Source organism: Gadus chalcogrammus, chromosome 19, assembly GCF_026213295.1.
Source record: "Gadus chalcogrammus isolate NIFS_2021 chromosome 19, NIFS_Gcha_1.0, whole genome shotgun sequence".
Classification (NCBI taxonomy): domain Eukaryota; kingdom Metazoa; phylum Chordata; class Actinopteri; order Gadiformes; family Gadidae; genus Gadus; species Gadus chalcogrammus.
The window spans coordinates 4,752,637-4,773,519 of NC_079430.1; the positions used below are offsets into that span (position 1 = coordinate 4,752,637).

General features: G+C 42.9%; 2 protein-coding genes across 2 annotated transcripts in view; both read left to right on the forward strand.

The window, feature by feature from the left end:
- The window catches only part of LOC130372264 (NACHT, LRR and PYD domains-containing protein 3-like), an 88,577-nt gene extending 77,385 nt beyond the window's left edge, over positions 1–11,192 (forward strand). The window contains exon 23 of the mRNA XM_056578181.1: positions 10,898–11,192. Within this exon, the coding sequence (XP_056434156.1) occupies positions 10,898–10,903 (6 nt within the window). The 3' untranslated portion in view covers positions 10,904–11,192. The remainder of the gene's footprint in view (positions 1–10,897) is intronic.
- A 156-nt stretch (positions 11,193–11,348) lies between these two features.
- LOC130372263 (titin homolog) lies at positions 11,349–19,162 on the forward strand. Its single transcript, XM_056578160.1, has 3 exons — positions 11,349–11,744; positions 11,935–12,035; positions 12,887–19,162. Exons 1-3 carry the CDS (start codon positions 11,510–11,512, stop codon positions 17,486–17,488), a joined length of 4,938 nt encoding a protein of 1,645 aa, XP_056434135.1. The 5' UTR covers positions 11,349–11,509; the 3' UTR covers positions 17,489–19,162.
- Positions 19,163–20,883: the final 1,721 nt, after the last annotated feature.

Here is a 20,883-nt window from a genome sequence, read left to right on the forward strand (position 1 = left end):
GAGAAATATACTTTTTAATTGCATAATCTTCAGTCAGTGATTGTGTCTGATCTTTAGTTTTATAGTTATTAGGAGTTGATCGGCTCGCTCGCATGTTTCAACGACGTCAGGTTGCTTTCGCTAAACTAGCAGCTCACGTGCTTCCTGCGTTTGTGTTATTAAACTGTTACTTTATGTAACTTTTAATGATATCATCTTGTTAGAAACACGTATATCTGAGAGCCAACCCAGTCGCCAAAATCATACCTACGTTGACAGTGTACGTTTCGTGAACACTGGATTACGTCGCATTTCAACATAAAATAGCGTGTTATACACACACACACACACGCACGCACATGCACAGACACACACACGCACGCACAGACACACAGACACACAGACACACACACACACACACACACACACACACACACACGCACACAGTGCATTTCGCAACAAAAAAATATTCCCTCAAATATTATTACTTTCAAAACGTTGGCCAAAATGGCCAATAATATCTTTTTTTTTTGGGATGCTTCTAGGACATTTTGGGTGGATTTTGAACGGTATGTGGGGGACACGTTTTTTGCAGGACCTGGCAACCCTGCGCTGTTGCCCGAGATCTGGATCCACCCCGGCGTGGTGCCGTCTTCTTTTGACCTTTTGACCCCAGACTTCTGGGGGAATAGCTGAATCAATTCATTAGTCAATCAGAAGCATGTAAATATCTTTCCGGTGGCGTTAGAGGACGAACAAGGTGTCCTTCAACATCTACGCTTCCAGGCGATTGCAACGGTGCCACACATGAGCATATTCGAACATGTTTAATGGTAGTAATTAGCTGTCGAAATTGGAGGCCTTAATCAATACTGAGCAGCTATTGATTTGCTTCCCGATCAAGATTTGTCACAAATGACATGTTATTTAGCATCTACACGTTGAGCTGAGTCCAATGACACCAAGAACGACACTCTAGCTAATGGTAACATGTATTTTACATGGTACACCTAGGTCTAGGACATGATCTCGGTGTAGCAAGAGGCCGAGCTTGATCTCATTGGACTCAGCTTAACGTGTAGATGCTAATTAACATGTAATTTGTCAAAAATCTCCATCGGGAAGCAAATCAATAGCTGGTCATTATTGATAAAGGCCTCCAAAATCGACAGCTAATTACTACCCCGAAACATATTCAAATATGATCATGTGTGGCACTGTTGCAATCGTCTCGAAACGTAGATGTCAAAGGACACCTTGTTTGCTCTGTTGCACCACCGGGAAGATATTTTCATACTTCTAATGGATTGATTCATATTTTAAGGTTCTCGGAGTGAGACTTTAAGTGGCTGCAGCAGAAGTGTTGAGACGAAAGATGATATCAAGAGATTTATAGAATATTCCCATTCACATTATGATTCTTCGTCGTAACATCCGACCAAACATCCTTTACATTGACAGAGCGAAGATTATGAAAGTCCAGGCTCAGCAAGTGCTCCATCTCGTTGCACCTGCACCCAGCGGCTCGCTTGCAAGATTTTGGCCTGAAGTTCTTCCCAGACCAACACCCTAGCCATCCAACATGCATATCTGAGAATCAGGCCTCTCTTTAATAATGACAAAAAGTTATGAGAGAAACACACATTAACTTTTTGTTATCTCATAAGCGGCGTGGTGCCGGCTCCTTTTGACCTTTTGACCCCCGACTTCAAAAACGTGGCCACAGGCCAGCTGTGTCTACACACCTTTAGCCACAAATGTACACCTCCATCCCACAAAAAATGGGGACTAGAAACTAACCTCTGTCTTATGTACATTTACTTTACTGTTGGAGGTCACGCCCCTTTGCCGACCTTTTCGAGATAGCTAGGGATGCTAAAATGTTTACACACATTTCCCGGGGCCCCGTGTACGACATATCCGAGATTTGGAGTTCTAGCCCTTAGAGAAAAAAAGTTTTCCCAAATGGAGTGTCATTTGGACAAAGCCCCTCAGAAGTGTAGCCTGCAAGACCTAATGGTTCAGAATGCGGTGGAAAAACAGTTTTTGAGATAGGAAGGTCCTACCTCCCTGAAATTTTAATACCTTATTCTAGGGCCTAACTGGGACCTCCGCACCGAAACTTGGCCCGGTCGGACCAATGTATATATGTATATATATATATATATATATATATATATAGGGTGACCAGATTTGTTAAATCTGGTCACGTGTGGAAAAAGAGGACACTTCGTCGCGGGGGGGGGGGGGGGGGGGGGGGGCGAAAACATGGGTATTTTTTCTTTAGTTCGTCCGTGAACTTATATGCAACGAGATAATGTCCAAAAACCGGACATTATCATCAATTAATAAAACCCCCCCAGACGCCCCGGACGGGACGTAAAAAGTGGACATGTCCGGGGAAAAGAGGACGTTTGGTCACCCTATATATATATATATATTGCCTAATTATATATATTGCCTATATATATGTATAGGCTATATATATAATTAGGCTATAATTATATTATTTAGCGTGTAATGAGACAATCTATAGCCAAATTGTCGAAGATGCCCGAGAATCTTCGGGGATATAAGCATGGGAAATCTGCGAATCAGACCCATGAACCTATAAAGAAAGACGTCATCTCAAGCGGGAGAGAACGTTTGCGGTGCTGGTTTGTGTCACGTAAATACAGGGCTCTCATGTCTCATGCATTCGGCGTGAGACACACGCAATTCAACCCATGCACACGCTCGAACCTGTGCCGTGTTCCAATACCCGTACTGTCCGTACTTACTAGCCAAAATTTGAGTAAGATCCGGCGAAAAGAAGTATACTTCAAGGACCCGGATGCCGTACTCAAAACGGGCTAATCCTGAAGCGTGGATCGAAGGACACTCCCCGTACTCAACGGCAGCCATCTTAGCTACGTAGCGGAAGAGGCGGAGCCAGGCTGATACAAAGTCGGCGCATTTTCCACATAGCCTGCATTAATAGAGTCATTTTGTAGTTTTTATAGCTGCTAGGCGTAAAGAGTTCACCGTTCAAAGCGGGATGTTTATTGCGGGGGAGTAGCCATGGCGGCAGTCGTGATCGTAATTTCCGGTTAGTGCACCACGGAGTACTCGATTTGGAACAGCACTCACATCTGAAAAAATAACGTAGTAGATAGTGCGGATAGTATACTTCTTTAAAGTATACTCATGGAAGTACGGGTATGGTCTCACGAAAATACGTGACACTGTCACGTTATTTAATCTATTGAAACGTGATCAGGGACACGTAGGCCTATTTTCTAAATTTTGTATTTCAATTGGAAGTAGGCTATTTGTCGTGTCACTAAGCATGACTTAAACTAAGGTTCTGTCCGGGAGCGTTCTCCCTAATGTCCCTTATGGAGCTCCGTACAGATCATTCATTGTTGAAAATTGTCTGATAACTAACAAATGACAGCTTTTGGCCACCCGTTTCTACTTAAAATTGTCTGTGATAACTAACAATATGACAGATTTTGGCCACCCGTTTCTACTTTCACCTTTGATACTGAGAAATTGTGACAATACACGGATAGGCCTATATTAAATGCAGGTGCGCTGCTCTGTAAGCAAACCGCGAAGGAAAAAGGGTAGCTGCTTCATCTGTTCTTTTTAGAATTGTATGTCTTGATGTTTATTTTATCTAGCCATCTATTCTCTTGTTTTTGGCTATGTGAATGAACGTCCGAGTCGATGCCTCGATCGCAAGTCCAGTGTCGCGAGCGGACGTTGCCATGACATCTAGAAATCATACCGTATTTAATGGAGTGAGTGTAACATAATTCACCTACAGTATTTTGTTATGTGTTGTTCTTTCAATTGTGTTAGGTATGTCGTTTACTGTCTTGGTGGTTCAGTGATCGATGTCCCTTTTAAGGATTACGAGCGTCTCATGACGTCAGAGCCCATGCGGGATTTGTTTACCTTCAGCACGTTTTGATTTCCTGTTTCTCTCTTACCAAATAAACGAGTCACACAACTGTTTGCTCAACGTGCGAAATTGTGTCTCTCACTTATGGCAATTTCCACAGGGTTATCATTAATATTGATGTGTAGGGGTTGTTTATAACTCGTGAATAATATTGTTTAGACCACGGTCTGGGGGAATACTCTGATTCTGATTGGCTGCAGTGCGTGAATTAACTCCTGATATAGCCCTACAGACACCTGCTAAATAGTTCCAGTCAGTGTTTAGATTCTCTGCCCGAGCCCGACGCGGGCCGGGTCGGGCCGATATTTCCCACCACTATACTCGGTCCGGGCCTTTGATCGAGCGTTTTTATTTTTATTTTACCATTGGTTTATTGGCCTAATCTGAGGAGAAATCTATGCCATAAACAGAAATATTATAGGCCTTTATTACACGGGTCTTCTCAATGCCGTGTGACGCTCCGTTCACTTGCATGGGTATTGGGTAGTAGTCCGGTGACTTGTCTACCCCAGCGTCTACCGTTGCTAAGCGACGTCACCGTCTTTGCGGACAAATTATTTCTCTGCTGATCAACACTACAAATGGCCAAAAGACTTGTATCCCCCCCCCCCCCTTAAATAAATACTATGGCAGAATTATTATTATTATTCTCATTCAACTTGAACATGTGTTTTTACAGTAGAGTGGTGGAGGGATGACGTATGTTGGCCAACCCGGAAGTGAGCGTCGCCCTGGATTCCCTCGACAAAAAGCCAACGGGTTTTGCCATTGGATTTTGGATTATTATAAATTGAAACAACTTATTAAATAGGTATTTGTGAGATGTCATTACTCATTTGTGAGATGAGTTTGCTTCCTATTTATGTCGAGTATACACCCCTACTGTCCACAAGCATCCCCCCATATGGATTTGGAGAATTGTTGCCACGTCCCAGTGGTGGAGGTATATAATATATATGAAAGAGGGCATTCAATTATACTATAATGATCAATTAGGAGGCCGAAGCCCTAAAGGAAGTGATGCAATAGGTGACGGAGGGTCAACATTTGAGAACCCCTTTGATAAAAGGGGTCTCAAAGGACTCATACGCTTCAACAGCGGCTGCAGCAAAAGTGTTGAGACGAAAGATGATAAAGACATTTATAGAATATTCCCATTCACATGATTCTTCGCACGACCTGCAGGTTGGAGAGACTGAAATAACCCCCAAAATGAGTAATAATGTAAATGCAGCCAAGTCCCACAAATTGCTTGAACTATTTATTTCACCCTAGTTTCGTTGATATGTATTATTGAAAAGTTAAGCATATGGATTTAATGCAATATCCACAAACAGTTCAAAATGGTACCATGAAATGTCTTGTTTATTGTATTAACCAGTTCGTTTCCCTTTTGTGAAAGTCACCAAAAGTCGAAAAAAGTTAAACGCAAGGTCACAGGCTAACAGTGGAGCTGTGTTGGGAACCAGCAGCCAAGAGCTTCCATGTTAACTTTCTACCCATGTTAAATAGATTTAGTTGGCAGTTCCTTTTCTGCCCATTCTTTTTTAAACTTGTGGAAGCACAATGCAGGACTGGGAGACACCGTTTCTAACGGCAATGGAGCTAGATTCTAAAAATATCAAAAGATGCCCAATGCAAATACCTTTAACCCATAGTTGTGTTTTATCAAATTAAAAAATGTCAGAGTTTCATTGACCACAAATTGAGCAGAAATATTTTGCATACAAATCTTTAAATAGTTTAACCACAAGAATACATTTGTTAATTTTTTTTATTAGTGAAGCCACACGTTTTTGCACATTATCCAAACAGAATACCTGAAATGTTGATATTTCAGCCCTTTCGGTTTAAAACAAGAGAAAAGGACAACCTAACAAGATTGAAAAGTTTGGGTTAGGTGACCTATAGTTCAAAGATGTCCCTGGTCAGGTAGACTAAATAAAAGTGTATTCCCAATTGCTCCAGGACATTCGTGTGATTTACTTGTGAGCTCTCCCTCAAGCCTAGAGAGACTTCAGTGTTGAACCACCAACTGAAAGAGGGTATTTGCCATTAGTATGAGTGACAACATTTCATGGCTATTAATTTAGTTCATTATATTTAGCCGATTTGAATAGACTTTTCTAGCAGGTGAGGCTGTCAAAGAACTAAATATGGAGCAACTACAAAAAGTAAATTTGCAGCATGACCAAATTATACAAAAAGTATAGGAACTGTTCTAGCAGATATGTTTTAGAAGTCTCTTTTGATAGGCAGGGAATAATTGTCTTTGTCACCCTGTAGTCATGCCATCAAATCTGTTGGGCTAAGCACTTTTTTCACTGATTAATCCAGTAGACTCACCAGTCAAGTCCCCCTAGTCAGAAAATGGAAGAAACCCAGTTAGTCATGTTAATTATTCTGTTGTTACAAATGAAGACTATATTGCGATCCAAGTTGGTGGCTGCAGTTTTGGATTTTATAGTTCTATATGAATAGATTCAATTTACTAAACTATTAATCATGCTTCAGAAGAATTAAGCTTTCTTGGATGGCAGATCTACCACAAGCCTCCATTGCCACAACCTCCAGATGGCTTACGACCTACGGCAACTCCTCGACTACTGCAAGCCAACAAATTGGCTCTTGCACACCAGACACGCATTTTGCTTTATTTTAGGTTTTCAAGCATCTTAAAATACCCAAATCATCGCTCCAATACACAAGTCAGCTAATGGCCTACAAGGAAATGCTGAAGCTAGTGTTAGTGATGGCAATAGAAATGGACAAGCTTACGTGTACAAATATGCAACTAGAATTGCAAGGTTCACAGCCCAGTTGCATAAGTGGTCACAACCGTTGGATTGTAAGCAAGGGTAAAAAAAATAAAAACTTCCCACAAACTAGTCAATTGAAAGCCTGTACAAAACGACCCTGGAATAGTCAAATGCAGCTTTACAGCGGATGAATTAAGCCAAATTGCATAAACATCCAATGGTAAACAGTATACAAATGCAATCAAGGTTGCACTCACACTAGGCCATCTGGCCGTGACCGTCGTGTAACTGTTGCCTGGCCAGGGTAGGCTCTTGAACATACGCCATCACGTCGCTAGCATCTAAACAATTCTACCAAACCTTAACCAACTAGTGAAAAATGGAACAAAACTTTAGCACACACCCAGTGACTAATCACCTTGTCCAGGGGTGTTCCAACGTGGTTTACCAGAGGGCCTTGTGAACTTAAAGTAAGCCACACATTTGACAGAGACAGCACGGAATGACGTTAAACTAAGCTAATCTACAGGTTACTAGTGCTAGTGCAATTACATGAGCATTTTGCACAATATTTGTACTCCAATGCAACGTACAGCAGGCTGCTTCAGAAACCCGTAGCCTTCTACATTGAAGGGCAACTGTAACAAATCCTGACCAAGACCAAAAGATGGCTCTGGAAGCCACTACGGCCCACGCAGCATATTACTGCGTGGACCGTGGTGGCTTCCAGATCAACCCTTCGGTGGACCATTCATACACATGTATTCCAAGGATGTTTTGAAGACACTGGAGTCCCATGCCATGGCACTAGTTTCCTTTGAAGACTAAGTGGGTAAGGGGGGGCCCAAAGGGGGCCCCCCCATAGATCTTGTCAGTCAGTCATCTGACACCTGTTAAGAAAAACACACACACACATCACAAGATAAAAATCAGCAAAGCTAGGTTAACAAACAGCGGCAACATGCATGTCAAGGTGCAAAGAGCAGGGTTACTGATGGCTTGTGTCCGAGGAGACAGCCCAAAAACGTCAACATTTAATAAAGGAAAATAACTTTTACTCACTGCGGTGGTCTGTTTCGAAGTGCCATGCTGGTAGCAATATTGGTATGGGCTGCTCAGTCAAATGCCCACAAAAACAAACATGCAACAACGCATGCTTCCAGTTTGTATAAAGTGACAATAGTGATCTACAATCTAGATCGAAAACTTCCAACACTCCCTAAACTCAACCACGATTGACACAGGCCGATGCAAAGTAAACCAAACCTATTGTGTTCACCTTTAATGGGTGCGTGACAGGTGATCTCAATTAGAGCTAATCAGAAAGAACACACTGTGATCGGCCATGAGTGAGACGTTCAAAACGAGAACGAGGATTTAACACCAGACGGAATTGTTACCATTCAAATTCAAATTTCTTTATTATTGGATAGGGTATGATATCAATGATTTGGGCTTTGAGTAGGCCTATATTTCTTAAATATATTTCTTAAATTTTTTCACCCCTTCGCCTTTTGAATATGAAATGTATAATCTCAGCCTCTCTATAATTTGCCCAACACATATTTTATTGTTCAAATAAAATCCCATCCTTATTTTGCCATTCATATTGAATCTTTACTGTCTTTCATTGTACAACACAATCATCTAATAATTATTCATAACGCTCTTCCATCTCCTTGGCTGCATCAAGACGAGGCTCGGGTCAGAGCAAAGATCGGGATCCACACATGATAAGGGATAAAGTTATTTATTAGAATAAAGTAAGTATCATGAAATCTGTAAAGGGATTAGTCTAGTGTATGGAAGATTAGAAAATGTGCGATTATATGGTTTGGACAGAAAACCAGGACCAAAATCACAAGGACCGACCGAGCCAGAACGGAGGAAACTTACCCAGACAGACAAAACAAATACTGGGAACAACAAACCATCTTTACCATGTTGGAAATACCCAAACAAAATGCAACAAACCAAACCTGAACAGCAAACCAACATATGTGACCAACCAACTGAACTACTGACCAAACACACAATTCTTTCGACTAGCCTATGTATATGGGCAGTGGAAAGTGTGCTGTGGGGATGTTGAATAGTGTTAACATAAAACAAAACATGGAACCAATCCAAAGGTCCAAAACCTTAAGGAACCACCCTAAACAGAACCCAAGCCCACCTGCCTCTGTGGAAAGAAAGAGAGACTGGCTAAAGCCTGCGTGGCAGACCTGCACAGGTGCACCTCATCAGCTGACAAGCCTCTCAGCCCCGCACAATGGCTACCTGTAGCAGGTAGGCAAACACAGAGGACCCAGCAGACGAAGGAGAGAGAGAGCAGTCACAGCTGTCACATCTGTTGCCTGAAGATTCTTTGTATGTCTCCAACAAAACCTTCCAAACAGATGAATCATTTGCTCATCCCAGAAGTGTCAAATTACTTTTGTGTGTCAAAACGGGCAGGGTGGTCGTGGACTCCTGACAAATACTATGCTTGTTTTGTATGTAGAATAAAATGCCATTGTACATTAAAAAAAAAAAAAAAAAGGGAAGACTTTCACAATGCAGGATTCTGGAAATGCAGTGATGGAATCCCGATAACACCTGTGCCCTAATAAATGGGCTCAAGATTCTGAGTCTGCCTGCAAGAGGTTGTGTGTGTGTGTGTGTGTGTGTATGTGTGTGTGTGTGCGATTGCGTGCTCCTGCGCACGAACGTTAATCTATTGAAGCGTGTTCCAGAGCACAATAGTCAGACTTTTTGCGTGTTAAACAGAACGAAATGTAAACCAATGCATTCTGAATGGGAGTGTTCTAAGACAATTATATCTGTACGGAGCTCCATAAGGGACATTAGGTAGAACGCTCCCGGACAGAACCTTAGTTTGGAAGTCATGCTTAGTGACACGACAAATAGCCTACTTCCAATTGAAATACAAAATTTAGAAAATAGGCCTACGTTTCCCTGATCACGTTTCAATAGATTAAATAACGTGACATTGTCACGTATTTCCGTGAGAGCATACCCGTACTTCCATGAGTATACTTAAAGGAAGTATACTATCCGCATCTACTACGTTATTTTTTCAGATGTGAGTGCTGTTCCAAAAACTATAAAAACTACAAAATGACTCTATTAATGCAGGCTATGTGGAAAATGCGCCGACTTTGGCTCAGCCTGGCTCCGCCTCTTCCGCTACGTAGCTAAGATGGCTGCCGTTGAGTACGGGGAGTGCCCTTCGATCCACACTTCAGGATTAGCCCGTTTTGAGTACGGCATCCGGGTCCTTGAAGTATACTCCTTTTCGCCGGATCTGAATTGGAACGTACTGCGTACTCAAATTTTGGCTAGTAAGTACGGACAGTACGGGTATTGGAACACGGCACAGGTTCGAGCGTGTGCATGGGTTGAATTGCGTGTGTCTCACGCCGAATGCATGAGACATGAGAGCCCTGTACTTACGTGACACAAACCAGCACCGCAAACGTTCTCTCCCGCTTGAGATGACGTCTTTCTTTATAGGTTCATGGGTCTGATTTGCCGATTTCCCATGCTGATATCCCCGGAGATTCTCGGGCATCTTCGACAATTTGGCTATAGATTGTCTCATTACACGCTAAATAATATAATTATAGCCTAATTATATATAGCCTATACATATATATAGGCAATATATATAATTAGGCAATATATATATCTATATATATATATATACATATTGCATTTATGGTTTTGGCATAAACATAACTAGGGTGCACTGTACTATCTGCGCACACCCTTTCTGAAGCCTCTCTCTTGCTCTCTCTCTCTCTCTCTCTCTCTCTGTCCCTCCCTCTCTCTCTTTCTCTCTCTCTCGTACCGTTTAGTTAATTGTCTTGGAACACTACCATTCAGAATGCATCGGTTTACATTTCGTTCTGTGTAACACGCAAAAAGTCGGACTATCGTGCTCTGGAACACACCTCAATAGATTAACGTTCGTGCGCAGGAGCACGCAATCGCGTGATACCGGGTTGGATAATCCTAGGGCGTAACTACTACAACAAATTTACTGTGGGAGAAAGACTTCAGAAGGCTCAGATGTCGTCAGATCTTCAGCACGCACTGTTAAGGTCACTTGTTATGTCACTTGGTCAGTTGCTATAAGAAATAAAGTTTTAACTCGATGAGCCAAACAAGTAAAGAATGCGATTAGGGTTTTCTTTTTCTTTTCTAGCTCTAACCCCTCCTCTGGTGGACAGTGGTGCCAGATTGGGCGAGCTGAAGCGCGCCGCAGTCGTCTCTCCAGCAGGTGTCACTGTGGAGCAGCAACTGGACGCCATCGAGCGTGTCTTCAAAGAGCACATCACCACTAGGAATGCTTAGAGATAAGTTTGAACCTTTTTGAATTGATTAGTAGAAACTTACAATATAAAAATATCTTAGATCAACTACATTTTGTACGACATTTTTTTCATGTGCCAATGCAATTATTATACAGTTTATTAGATTCTTCTTCATTGGGGTCCAGATGTTATGGAAATGTGCACATGGCATAGCAAGCTGAAGATGCAATAACTTCCTATTGGTCGATGGTTGTAACTTTAGTGTGGGGGGAGGGGGGGGCTAATCCTGCACCTGTCTCTGGCCACCGCCAAAGTCACAAATGCACATATACAAGCACGTACACGCACACGCGAGAGAGAGAGAGAGAGAGAGAGAGAGAGAGAGAGAGAGAGAGAGAGAGAGAGAGAGAGAGGAACCAACAGAGAAAGAGAGAGAGTTCCTTGTCTCTTCAGACTCCTGCTTGGTGAAAGTATAGACTGTGTGTTGAAGTATAAAGGCTACCATGATGACATTGCTGCAAAATGGGGAGATTGTTGCGCACGATGGCCGATATGACCTGCCGTTTTTATTCTGCATGTTTGGGAGACATGGGCCCGCCGTGGCCCTTCTCATAGCCCTGCTTCTGTTCATGATGGGATTATTCAGCGTTTCCCAGAAGGTGCTGGCCCTCATCAGATACTTAAGGAGAAAAGCGCATCGTAAACAGGTGAAAAAGGATGCAGTCGTGGAGAAAACAGGTACAGAGTAAACGCTGTAACGTTCATTAATTCATCCTTAATGTCCCTTTCATGCACGTTTTTCTAACATCCTTATTAAGACGAGTCCCTGTGTGGTACAGAAGCACAAGAGGACAAGCCTGTTATAATAAAGATGTTGGTCAAGAAACAAAAAAGGATTAAGTTACTAATGAAATGTCATGTTCTTTAGAATTACCCAAGAGTGCCACGCAGGTCCCACGGGTGTTTTACCCTGTTTGGGACACTGGGCCGGAGAAGAGGGCTGGTTATATTCCTAACAGCAGCATTGAAGTGAGTAGTAAACAGCAATGTCTTGAGAACTATGTTCTCAAAATAAAAAGAGGGTCAAAATGTCAAACATAATATGAACCCCAGACTTTGAGGCACACAAGATAAAGAAAGGTGCAGTAATGTCTTTTCAGAATGATTCTGACCTTTAAACAGCCCCAAGTGGGCCCATTCAGTAATGTAACGTTTCTGCACCAGTGACAGTACATTAACAATACATTAACAACCCAAAGTAGGCCTATTCATCAATGCAGGATTTCTGCCTCAGTAACAATACATTAACAATACATTAACCACCCAAAGTAGGCCTATTCATCAATGCAGGATTTCTGCCTCAGTAACAATACATTAACAACACCAAGTAGGCCTAGTCATCAATTCAGGATTTCTGCCACAGTAACAATACATTAACAACATATTAACAACCTCAAGTAGGCTTCATCATTGAGAGATATATTGTCTCCACATTTATCCCCCATCATGTGCTTATTATACAGTATGAGCACAAAACAAACAATTACATTGAATAAAGAAAATAGGAATATATTCCATAACTCCCTGCACATCCCTTGCCATGGGTGTGTTATGTTGTACACTTATTTTGTTGGCAGTTTTATTGAAACCATGTACTTCCTAACTACCACAGCATATTTTCTATTAAATATTTTATTATTTATTTATTTTCTGATGCCAGACATGTTGTATACATAAAATGTTACCGGAATATGCTATTGGTTAATTCTGCCCATTTCTAGGGTGTTGGCTGGCACATAACAAAAACATATACAACCTTTTATTAATGTTTTTACTACTGAGTTAACCCAATAATCTCATATGTATATTTGAACCCACAGGTCTTCAGCCAAAAAACACACAATGAAGATGCTAGGGACCACAGCACTGTGGCCTCACTTGGTTTGGTCGAGTGCCAGACTGATTCCTCTGACGTTCATAGTGCTGTCGCATCTGCCAGGGAAATATATACACTCCATCAACAACCACAGGTCAATGAGATTCACATCACAGACAATAGTAGCTTGGACAGGGATCCAAATGAGGGACCAACTGTGGAACTTACAACAGGACTGTTTGTGGGGAACGTGGAAGAAGTGTGTTTGGACAATGGTGAGGCCCAAGATGAGGAGATGGGGGAAGGTTGTGAAAAGAGGGAGATATATAGGGGGTTGGCTATGGACAACTTTGAGCATAACAAATGTCCTCCATGGACAGACCTTTCTGTTCTGTCATGTTTTCAGAATCAAAGTCCCCCTGAGCAGAACCCATCTCAAGAACATGATCAAGACTGTTTAATCACATCAGATATAACCAGTCTATCTCGGGAGGTACCAGAGGGTCCTGAAGATTATCTCTACAGAAACCAGAACATTGTATCTGCAGATGTTGTCGTATGCAAAACGGATTCCTCTGATGTTTATAGTACTGTAGCTTCTGCCATGGATACAGATACATTCCATCAACCACCCAAGATAAATGATGAGATTCACATCACAGACAATGCTAAGTTTGATGAGGAACCAGATGAGGAATCAACGGTGGAACGTACAACTCGATTGCCTGAGGGGGATGTGGGAAAACAACGTTTTGGCAATGTTGAGATCCAAGCTGAAGAAATGGGAGACGGTGAGAAGAAGATGGAGCTGGATACGGCGACCATGGAAAACCTTTCTGGGCCAGTGTGTGTCGAGAGCCAAAGTCCCCCTGTGACGCTGGCCCATACAGAACCTGATAACAAATGTTTCATCACTAAAGAGGCTGCAAATCCAGACACCAACACCCTACCCCACCAACACCATACTGCTGAGGTAACAGTTATAAAAACGAATGAAGATGATTCCATCAATGTCCACAACACTGTAGAGTCTGCTGATGTCGTTGGGAATAAAACAGATTCCTCTGATGTCAGTAGTACTCTGGCAGTTGCCATGGATACAGATTCACCTCCCTTGTTCAGTGGTGATCTACCACAGACTGTCGGCCAAAGAGAAGTAGTTGTGTCTGCATCTGACAACAGCGGGCCAGGCCTGGGTTTAGTAGACAGCTGGGACCCATCCATAAGCAGCATAGGAGAGGGGACTGCTACTCAAAGCCTGCCTGGAAGCCCTGTGCCCCCTGGTCTATCTCAGGAGGATTCTGGTCCTGCAGAATCCAACGTGATTCCTGGTTCTGATTCGGTCCACCAACTTTTAAACACAACAGAAACTCAGAACCAGCTCGGTGACATTTCTGAAGCTATCAGATATGGAACTGGGATTTACACAAGTGATATTGCACCAGTTAAACAGCAACCCTCAATCAGAGATGAGATTCACATCACTAACAATATTAACGTTGATTCAGAACCACATGAGGATCCAACTGTGGAGCTTCAAACTGGATTGGCTGTGGGGAATGTGGAAGACGTGTGTTTGGACGACGTTGAGACCAAGGCTGAGGAGATGGGGGAAGGTTTTAAGAAGAGGGAGATAGATAGGGGGTTGACTATGGAAAACATTGAGCATAACCAAGGTCCCCCTGAGCAGCACCTATCTAAAGAACATTATCAAGACAGTTCCATTGATTCAGACATAGCCAGTCCTTCTGAGGATGTACCAGAGGTTCTTGAAAACAATGCTATTATGGACCAGAATACTGTAGAGTCTGCTGATGTTGTCGTATGCAGAACTGATTCCTCTGATGGTAATAGTACTGTAGCTTCTGCAGTTGATACGGACACACTCCAGCAACAACCCAAGATAAATGAGGAGATTCCAATTACAGAAACGTCCATGTTTGATGAGGAGCCAACCGTGAAACGTAGAACTGGATTGTCTGAGGGGCATGTGGAAAAACTGTGTTTGGACAACGTTGAGACCCAAGCTGAGGAGATGCGAAAGTGTGGGATGAAGATGGAGCTGGATACGGCAGAGACCATTGAAAATCTTTCTGGGCCGGTATGTATCGAGAGCCAAAGTCCTCCTGAGACACTGGCCCCTACAGAACCTTATGACGAATGTTTCAACACTAAAGATGAAGAACATCCAGACACCAACACTCATACTGCTGAGGTAACAAATAAAACACATAATGAAGATGATTCCATCAATTTCCACAACACTGTAGAATCTGCTGATGTCGTTGAGTATAAAACCGATTTGTCTGATGTCGGTAGTACTCTAGCAGTTGCCATGGATACAGATTCACCTCCCTTGTTCAGTGGGGATCTACCACAGAATGTCGGCCAAAGAGAAGAAGTTGTGTCTGCATCTGACAACAGCGGGCCAGGACTGGGTTTAGAAGACAGCAGGGAACCATCCATAAGCAGCATTGGAGAGGGGTCTGCTACTCAAAGCCTGCCTGGATGCCCTGTGCCCCCTGGTCTATTTCAGGAGGATTCTGGTCCTGCAGAATCCAAAGTGATTCCTGGTTCTGATTCGGTCCACCAACTTTTAAAGACAACCGAAACTCAGAACCAGCTCGGTGACATTTCTAAGGCTATCGGATATGGAACTGGGATTTACGCAAGTGATACTGCACAAGTTAAACAGCAACCCTCAATCAGAGATGAGATTCACATCACTAACAATATTAACGTTGATTCAGAACCACATGAGGATCCAACTGTGGAACTTCAAACTGGATTGGCTGTGGGGAATGTGGAAGACGTGTGTTTGGACGACGTTGAGACCCAGGCTGGGGAGATGGCGGAAGGTTTTAAGAAGAGGGAGATAGATAGGGGGCTGACTATGGAAAATATTGAGCATAACCAAGGTCCCCCTGAGCAGCACCTATCTAAAGAACATTATCGAGACAGTTTTATTGATTCAGACATAGCCAGTCCTTCTGAGGATGTACCAGAGGTTCTTGAAAACGATGCCATTATGGACCAGAATACTGTAGAGTCTGCTGATGTTGTCGTATGCAGAACTGATTCCTCTGATGGTAATAGTACTGTAGGTTCTGCAGTTGATACGGACACACACCAGCAACAACCCAAGATAAATGAGGAGATTCCCATTACAGAAACGACCATGTTTGATGAGGAGCCAACCGTGAAACGTAGAACTGGATTGTCTGAGGGGCATGTGGAAAAACTGTGTTTGGACAACGTTGAGAGCCAAGCTGAGGAGATGCGAAAGTGGGGGATGAAGATGGAGCTGGATACGGCAGAAACTATTGAAAATCTTTCTGGGCCGGTATGTATCGAGAGCCAAAGTCCTCCGGAGACACTGGCCCCTACAGAACCTTATGACGAATGTTTCATCACTAAAGATGAAGAACATCCAGACACCAACACTCATACTGCTGAGGTAACAAATAAAACACATAATGAAGATGATTCCATCAATGTCCACAACACTGTAGAATCTGCTGATGTCGTTGAGTATAAAACCGATTTGTCTGATGTCGGTAGTACTCTAGTAGTTGCCATGGATACAGATTCACCTCCCTTGTTCAGTGGTCATCTACCACAGACTGTCGACCAAGTTGTGTCTACATCTGACAACAGCAGGCCAGGCCGGGGTTTTGAAGACAGCAGGGATTCATCAATAAGCACCACCAGTGATGGGTCTGCTACTCAAAGCCTGCCTGGATGCCCTGTGCCCCCTGGTCCATCTCAGGAGGATTCTGGTCCTGGAGAATCCAACGTGATTCCTGGTTCTGATTCGGTCAACCAACTTTTCAACACAACAGAAACTCAGAAGAGCGAGCTCGGTGAAAATTCTGAAGCTAGCAGATATGGAACTGTGATTGACACAAGTGATTCTGCACCAGCTAACCAGCAAATCCCAACCAGAGAGGAGGTTCAAATCACCGACAATATTAACGTTGATGAGGAACAACATGAGAATCCAATTGTGGAACTTAAAACTGGATTGTCTGCGGGGAACATGGAAGATGTGTGTTTGGACAACATTGAGACCCAGGCTGAGGAGATGGGGGAAGGTTGTAAAAAGAGGGAGATAGATAGGGGGGTGACTGTGGAAAACATTGAGCATAACCAAAGTCTTCCATTGACAGACCTTTCTGTTCTGTCAGGGTCCAAGAATCAAGTTCCCCCTAAGCAGCACCCATCTAAAGAACATGATCAAGACAGTTTCAACATTGATTTGGATGTAACTAGTCCTTCTGAGGAGGTACCAGAGATTCCCCAAGATGATGTCTGCAGGGAACAGAACACTGTAGAGTCTGCTGATGTTGTCATGTGCAAAACTGATACCTCTGATTTGTATTTTACTGTAGCTTCTGCCATGGATACAGATACAATCCACCAACAACCCAAGATAAATGAGGAGGTTCACCTTACAGATAATACTATGTTTGATGAGGAACCAGATGAGGAATCAACTGTGAAACGTACAACTGGATTGTCTGAGGGAAATTTGGAGGAACGCGGTTTGGACAACGTTGAGACCCAAGCTGAGGAGATGGGAGAGTGTGGGAAGAAGATTGATTAAGCAATGAATCCCAATATAAGGTCACAATTCTATCAAATTGCCTTCACCTACATGCCGACCATGCCACCTAGAATCGCTTTGAACAAATTTGCAACAAAGCAGAAACCAATCCAAACCTTTTTTGTAAGCATCATTGTTTTTTGGCCTAAATCAACCAAGTGCTATAAGGAAACACATGTCCCAATGTCTGGGAGACCTCTCAAACTCCTTCTAGAAGTGAATAATGGAAGATGGAACACTCAAGTGTTCTTGTCTCCCGACAGTGTGTGTGTGAGGGGCGGGAGGAATCCAATTCCTGCCCCGCTAGCACACATCGGAAACACCACTGTCACGGGTGAGGCACGAGGTTGGGGACTTGAACCCATAACCCTGGCTGGGGTTAACACCTTTCAATTTGGGCACACCATTCTACAAAAGGGTGCATTTATGCGCAGTAGAGGGCATTCTGTTCCTCTCTCTGCTCTCAAACATCAGTTAATATATTACTAAACTATTTTTTCAGTACAACTTCTCTCCAGGTTCTAAGTCAGTAGATGAGTTAAAAGCACTTTTAAGTACAAAGCTCCGGTTACATCTCAGAGCTTTGCTTTGAGTGCAGGGTGCTAATGCTAACATGCTAACGTGATGTGAAGTGAGCTCACTTTGGAAGGTTAGAGGTAAGCCCTAATATAGATCCAGGGCTTACAGATGACACCACTGTCAGTCACAGTCACAGTCACACACACACACACACACACACACACACACACACACACACACACACACGCCCACACGCCCACACGCCCACATGCTTCCTGTTCAGGCATGGAACTCTTAGACACGCTGACTGATAATCCCAACAGGGGCTCACGTTGGATCGCTGTGAAGACATGAGCGCCAAGCAGTGATTTGACCTCTGGCGTAGCCTTCCAACAGGGAAAGCCACCACAAAGTGATCTAATTGGACAATATATAGGATTGTCACTCTAAATGACCCAATCAGCTTCTAGCAGGGCAAACTTAAGTCTCATCAATAATTGTTTAGGATGTTTTCATTTGTTTTCATTTTTGCTCACTTGCCTTGCTTGTATATTGTGATGTATCATCCATCTGCTAATCTCAAAAGTTAGATGGATATAACAAACCACTGGGAGAAGAGAAGACACACACACACACACACACACAACCCCAGAAGCGATCATTCATGGATGTCCCAGTGTTTTAGAAATGTGTCTAACATGTTGACATGTTGCCATGGGTCTCAGCAGGTAGAGTGTATGTGACGTTTATGTTAATGTATGTGATCCGAGGTACGGCAGCCAGACCGGCCTGTAAGCAGCCAGACTATTTATAAAGCCTGCCTCTCCCCATTCTTCATGGTGTGACCTTCACTGTCAGTGCACATGCCTGTAAGATGAGAAGCATGCACAGTTTAAAATAGAGACCTACAGGAGCTGACAGTGTTATTTATGTATTTTAGATACTGATTAGTATTATTTATATTGGATGACTCAGTTCAACTCAGATTCTCCAGAATCTGTAATCGTCGTTTATTTTTGTATTTGGGCAACATTGTTTTGTTTGTCAACTGAATTTGTAATAAAGAACAATGTATATGTATTATTTATAAGAATGAATTTGATGTGTGTGCAATTATAGCTATGAGAAACCAAAGAACAGTTGAAGTTAATGATTTCCTTAACTATGTTTGTATTTTTATTCTTTGACATCATGACACAGCAGAATGGCCTTTCAAGTAAGAATTACAAAATAGTTGTTGAAAGATAGAAACAAGGCAAAACGTAAAAATTCAAATTAGCAAAATGCAATTAAACATCCTCAATTTACAATATCTCAAACAATACCAAGAAAATCAGCCAAATATTACTTTGTGGTAATTCTGAGAAACATTTGCCACAAACATTGGATATGAACAAGAAAATAGAAGGTAGAAGACACGGTGAACAAGGAATATTGTTTGGGCTCTCAACATCTTCTTCCACTCATGGTTGCTCATTTTACCCACGAACCCTTGGGGCAGAGGTCAGTTCCTAATCCCGAGCGCTGCAGCCCTTAGAGTCAGCGATGATGATGTTCTTCAGGGATCCAGAGTCAGTCCAACTACGGCTCTTGCCCCCTAGTGTACCATGGAGGTCCTGGCTATAGATTCTCTTCTCTGTAGTTTGGGAGAGTGGGACTAGCTTAGCTTCCCAGTCCCACCAACCATATTAACCGATTGGGAGACAGAGGAGCTAACCGGCTAGCTAACTGGCTCGGTAACCATCTAGCTAGCGTGTGGGGTTCCCAAACCAGGGATAAAAAGGATTGATTGAAATAGATGGAAAAGAGCGACCAGCAATTGCTTGAGTTACGCCAAGCTCTGACCTCCGCAGGCCATCTGTAGTAGCCTGGGAACCAGAGCAAACTGCAAGCTCATGTTTCATTTGCCCTGGCATATGCGTCTGCCTCCCTCCCCACTCAGACATATTTCCACCAGTCAACGTCCGGGCTCGGTAGATTATGGTGCAGCCTTTATACGATAACAATACAGAGGAGTTCCCTATGTGAGCATTTTTTATAAAAACCAAGATGGCTGCTTCTGGTGTGTGGTTACTCTGATTGTCTATCAAATTGTGTCCAGAGGGTTTTGCGTCTGCCTTGATAACACCAATGGAAAAAAAAAGTCTCAGGGGTTCTGGACTAGGCATTTGCTAACTGATCTGGGAATGTCAGGCTGGATTGTGTGACTGCATTGAGCGAGGCAGCTTACCGCCTAACCTACACTCCCCTTGCACTCACTGTAAACTTACCACAAACACTCATTAAAAAACATATGAAATTAGTCCAAAAAGACGGTAGTTCCATACGACACACGAATAACAGATAGAAGTTGACACGGAATCAGAAACCCTAATGCTGGGCCGGACTTTTTCTGGGCTGGATTGGTGTCAATTGAGTGTGACATGGTTAAATTCTTGTCACTACGATGATGGGTCAGTGGTTAGGGGTAAGGGGTACGGGTATGGTCGGGGTTGGAACCCAATACCGTTTAGCTGGAATTAAATCAATCCAGTACCATGACACATTAGAATATCCTGTGAGGTTACTTTGAATGTGATACCTTACTGGTGCTTAGAGTAATTTTGAAATACTTTCTGTTTAACGTTACAAAGGCACAAGAAATGTAATCATTTGGTCAACGGTCCCCCCTAAACTCACACATTTTCTGAGCTAAATTCTCTGTCAAATCTTTCCTCTGCCGTCAATCAGTCAATACTGCCAAGGAAATTAAAACAAGGATTTGTGGACAGGGAGGGTGACAACAAAGAGACACGCTGGAGACATGTTTCTGCCTTCGTCATTCAAATCTATTTGGTCATAAAAGCAGAAAGTTGCTTTCAGCGAAACCCACCAAC

Excerpts from the sequence above, each read along its gene's own strand:
- LOC130372263 (XM_056578160.1), top strand. The coding sequence starts at position 11,510 with ATGATGACATTGCTGCAAAATGGGGAGATTGTTGCGCACGATGGCCGA. Across the intron at positions 11,745-11,934 it reads TGCAGTCGTGGAGAAAACAG|AATTACCCAAGAGTGCCACG; the intron begins GTACAGAGTAAA and ends CATGTTCTTTAG. Across the intron at positions 12,036-12,886 it reads TTCCTAACAGCAGCATTGAA|GTCTTCAGCCAAAAAACACA; the intron begins GTGAGTAGTAAA and ends TTGAACCCACAG.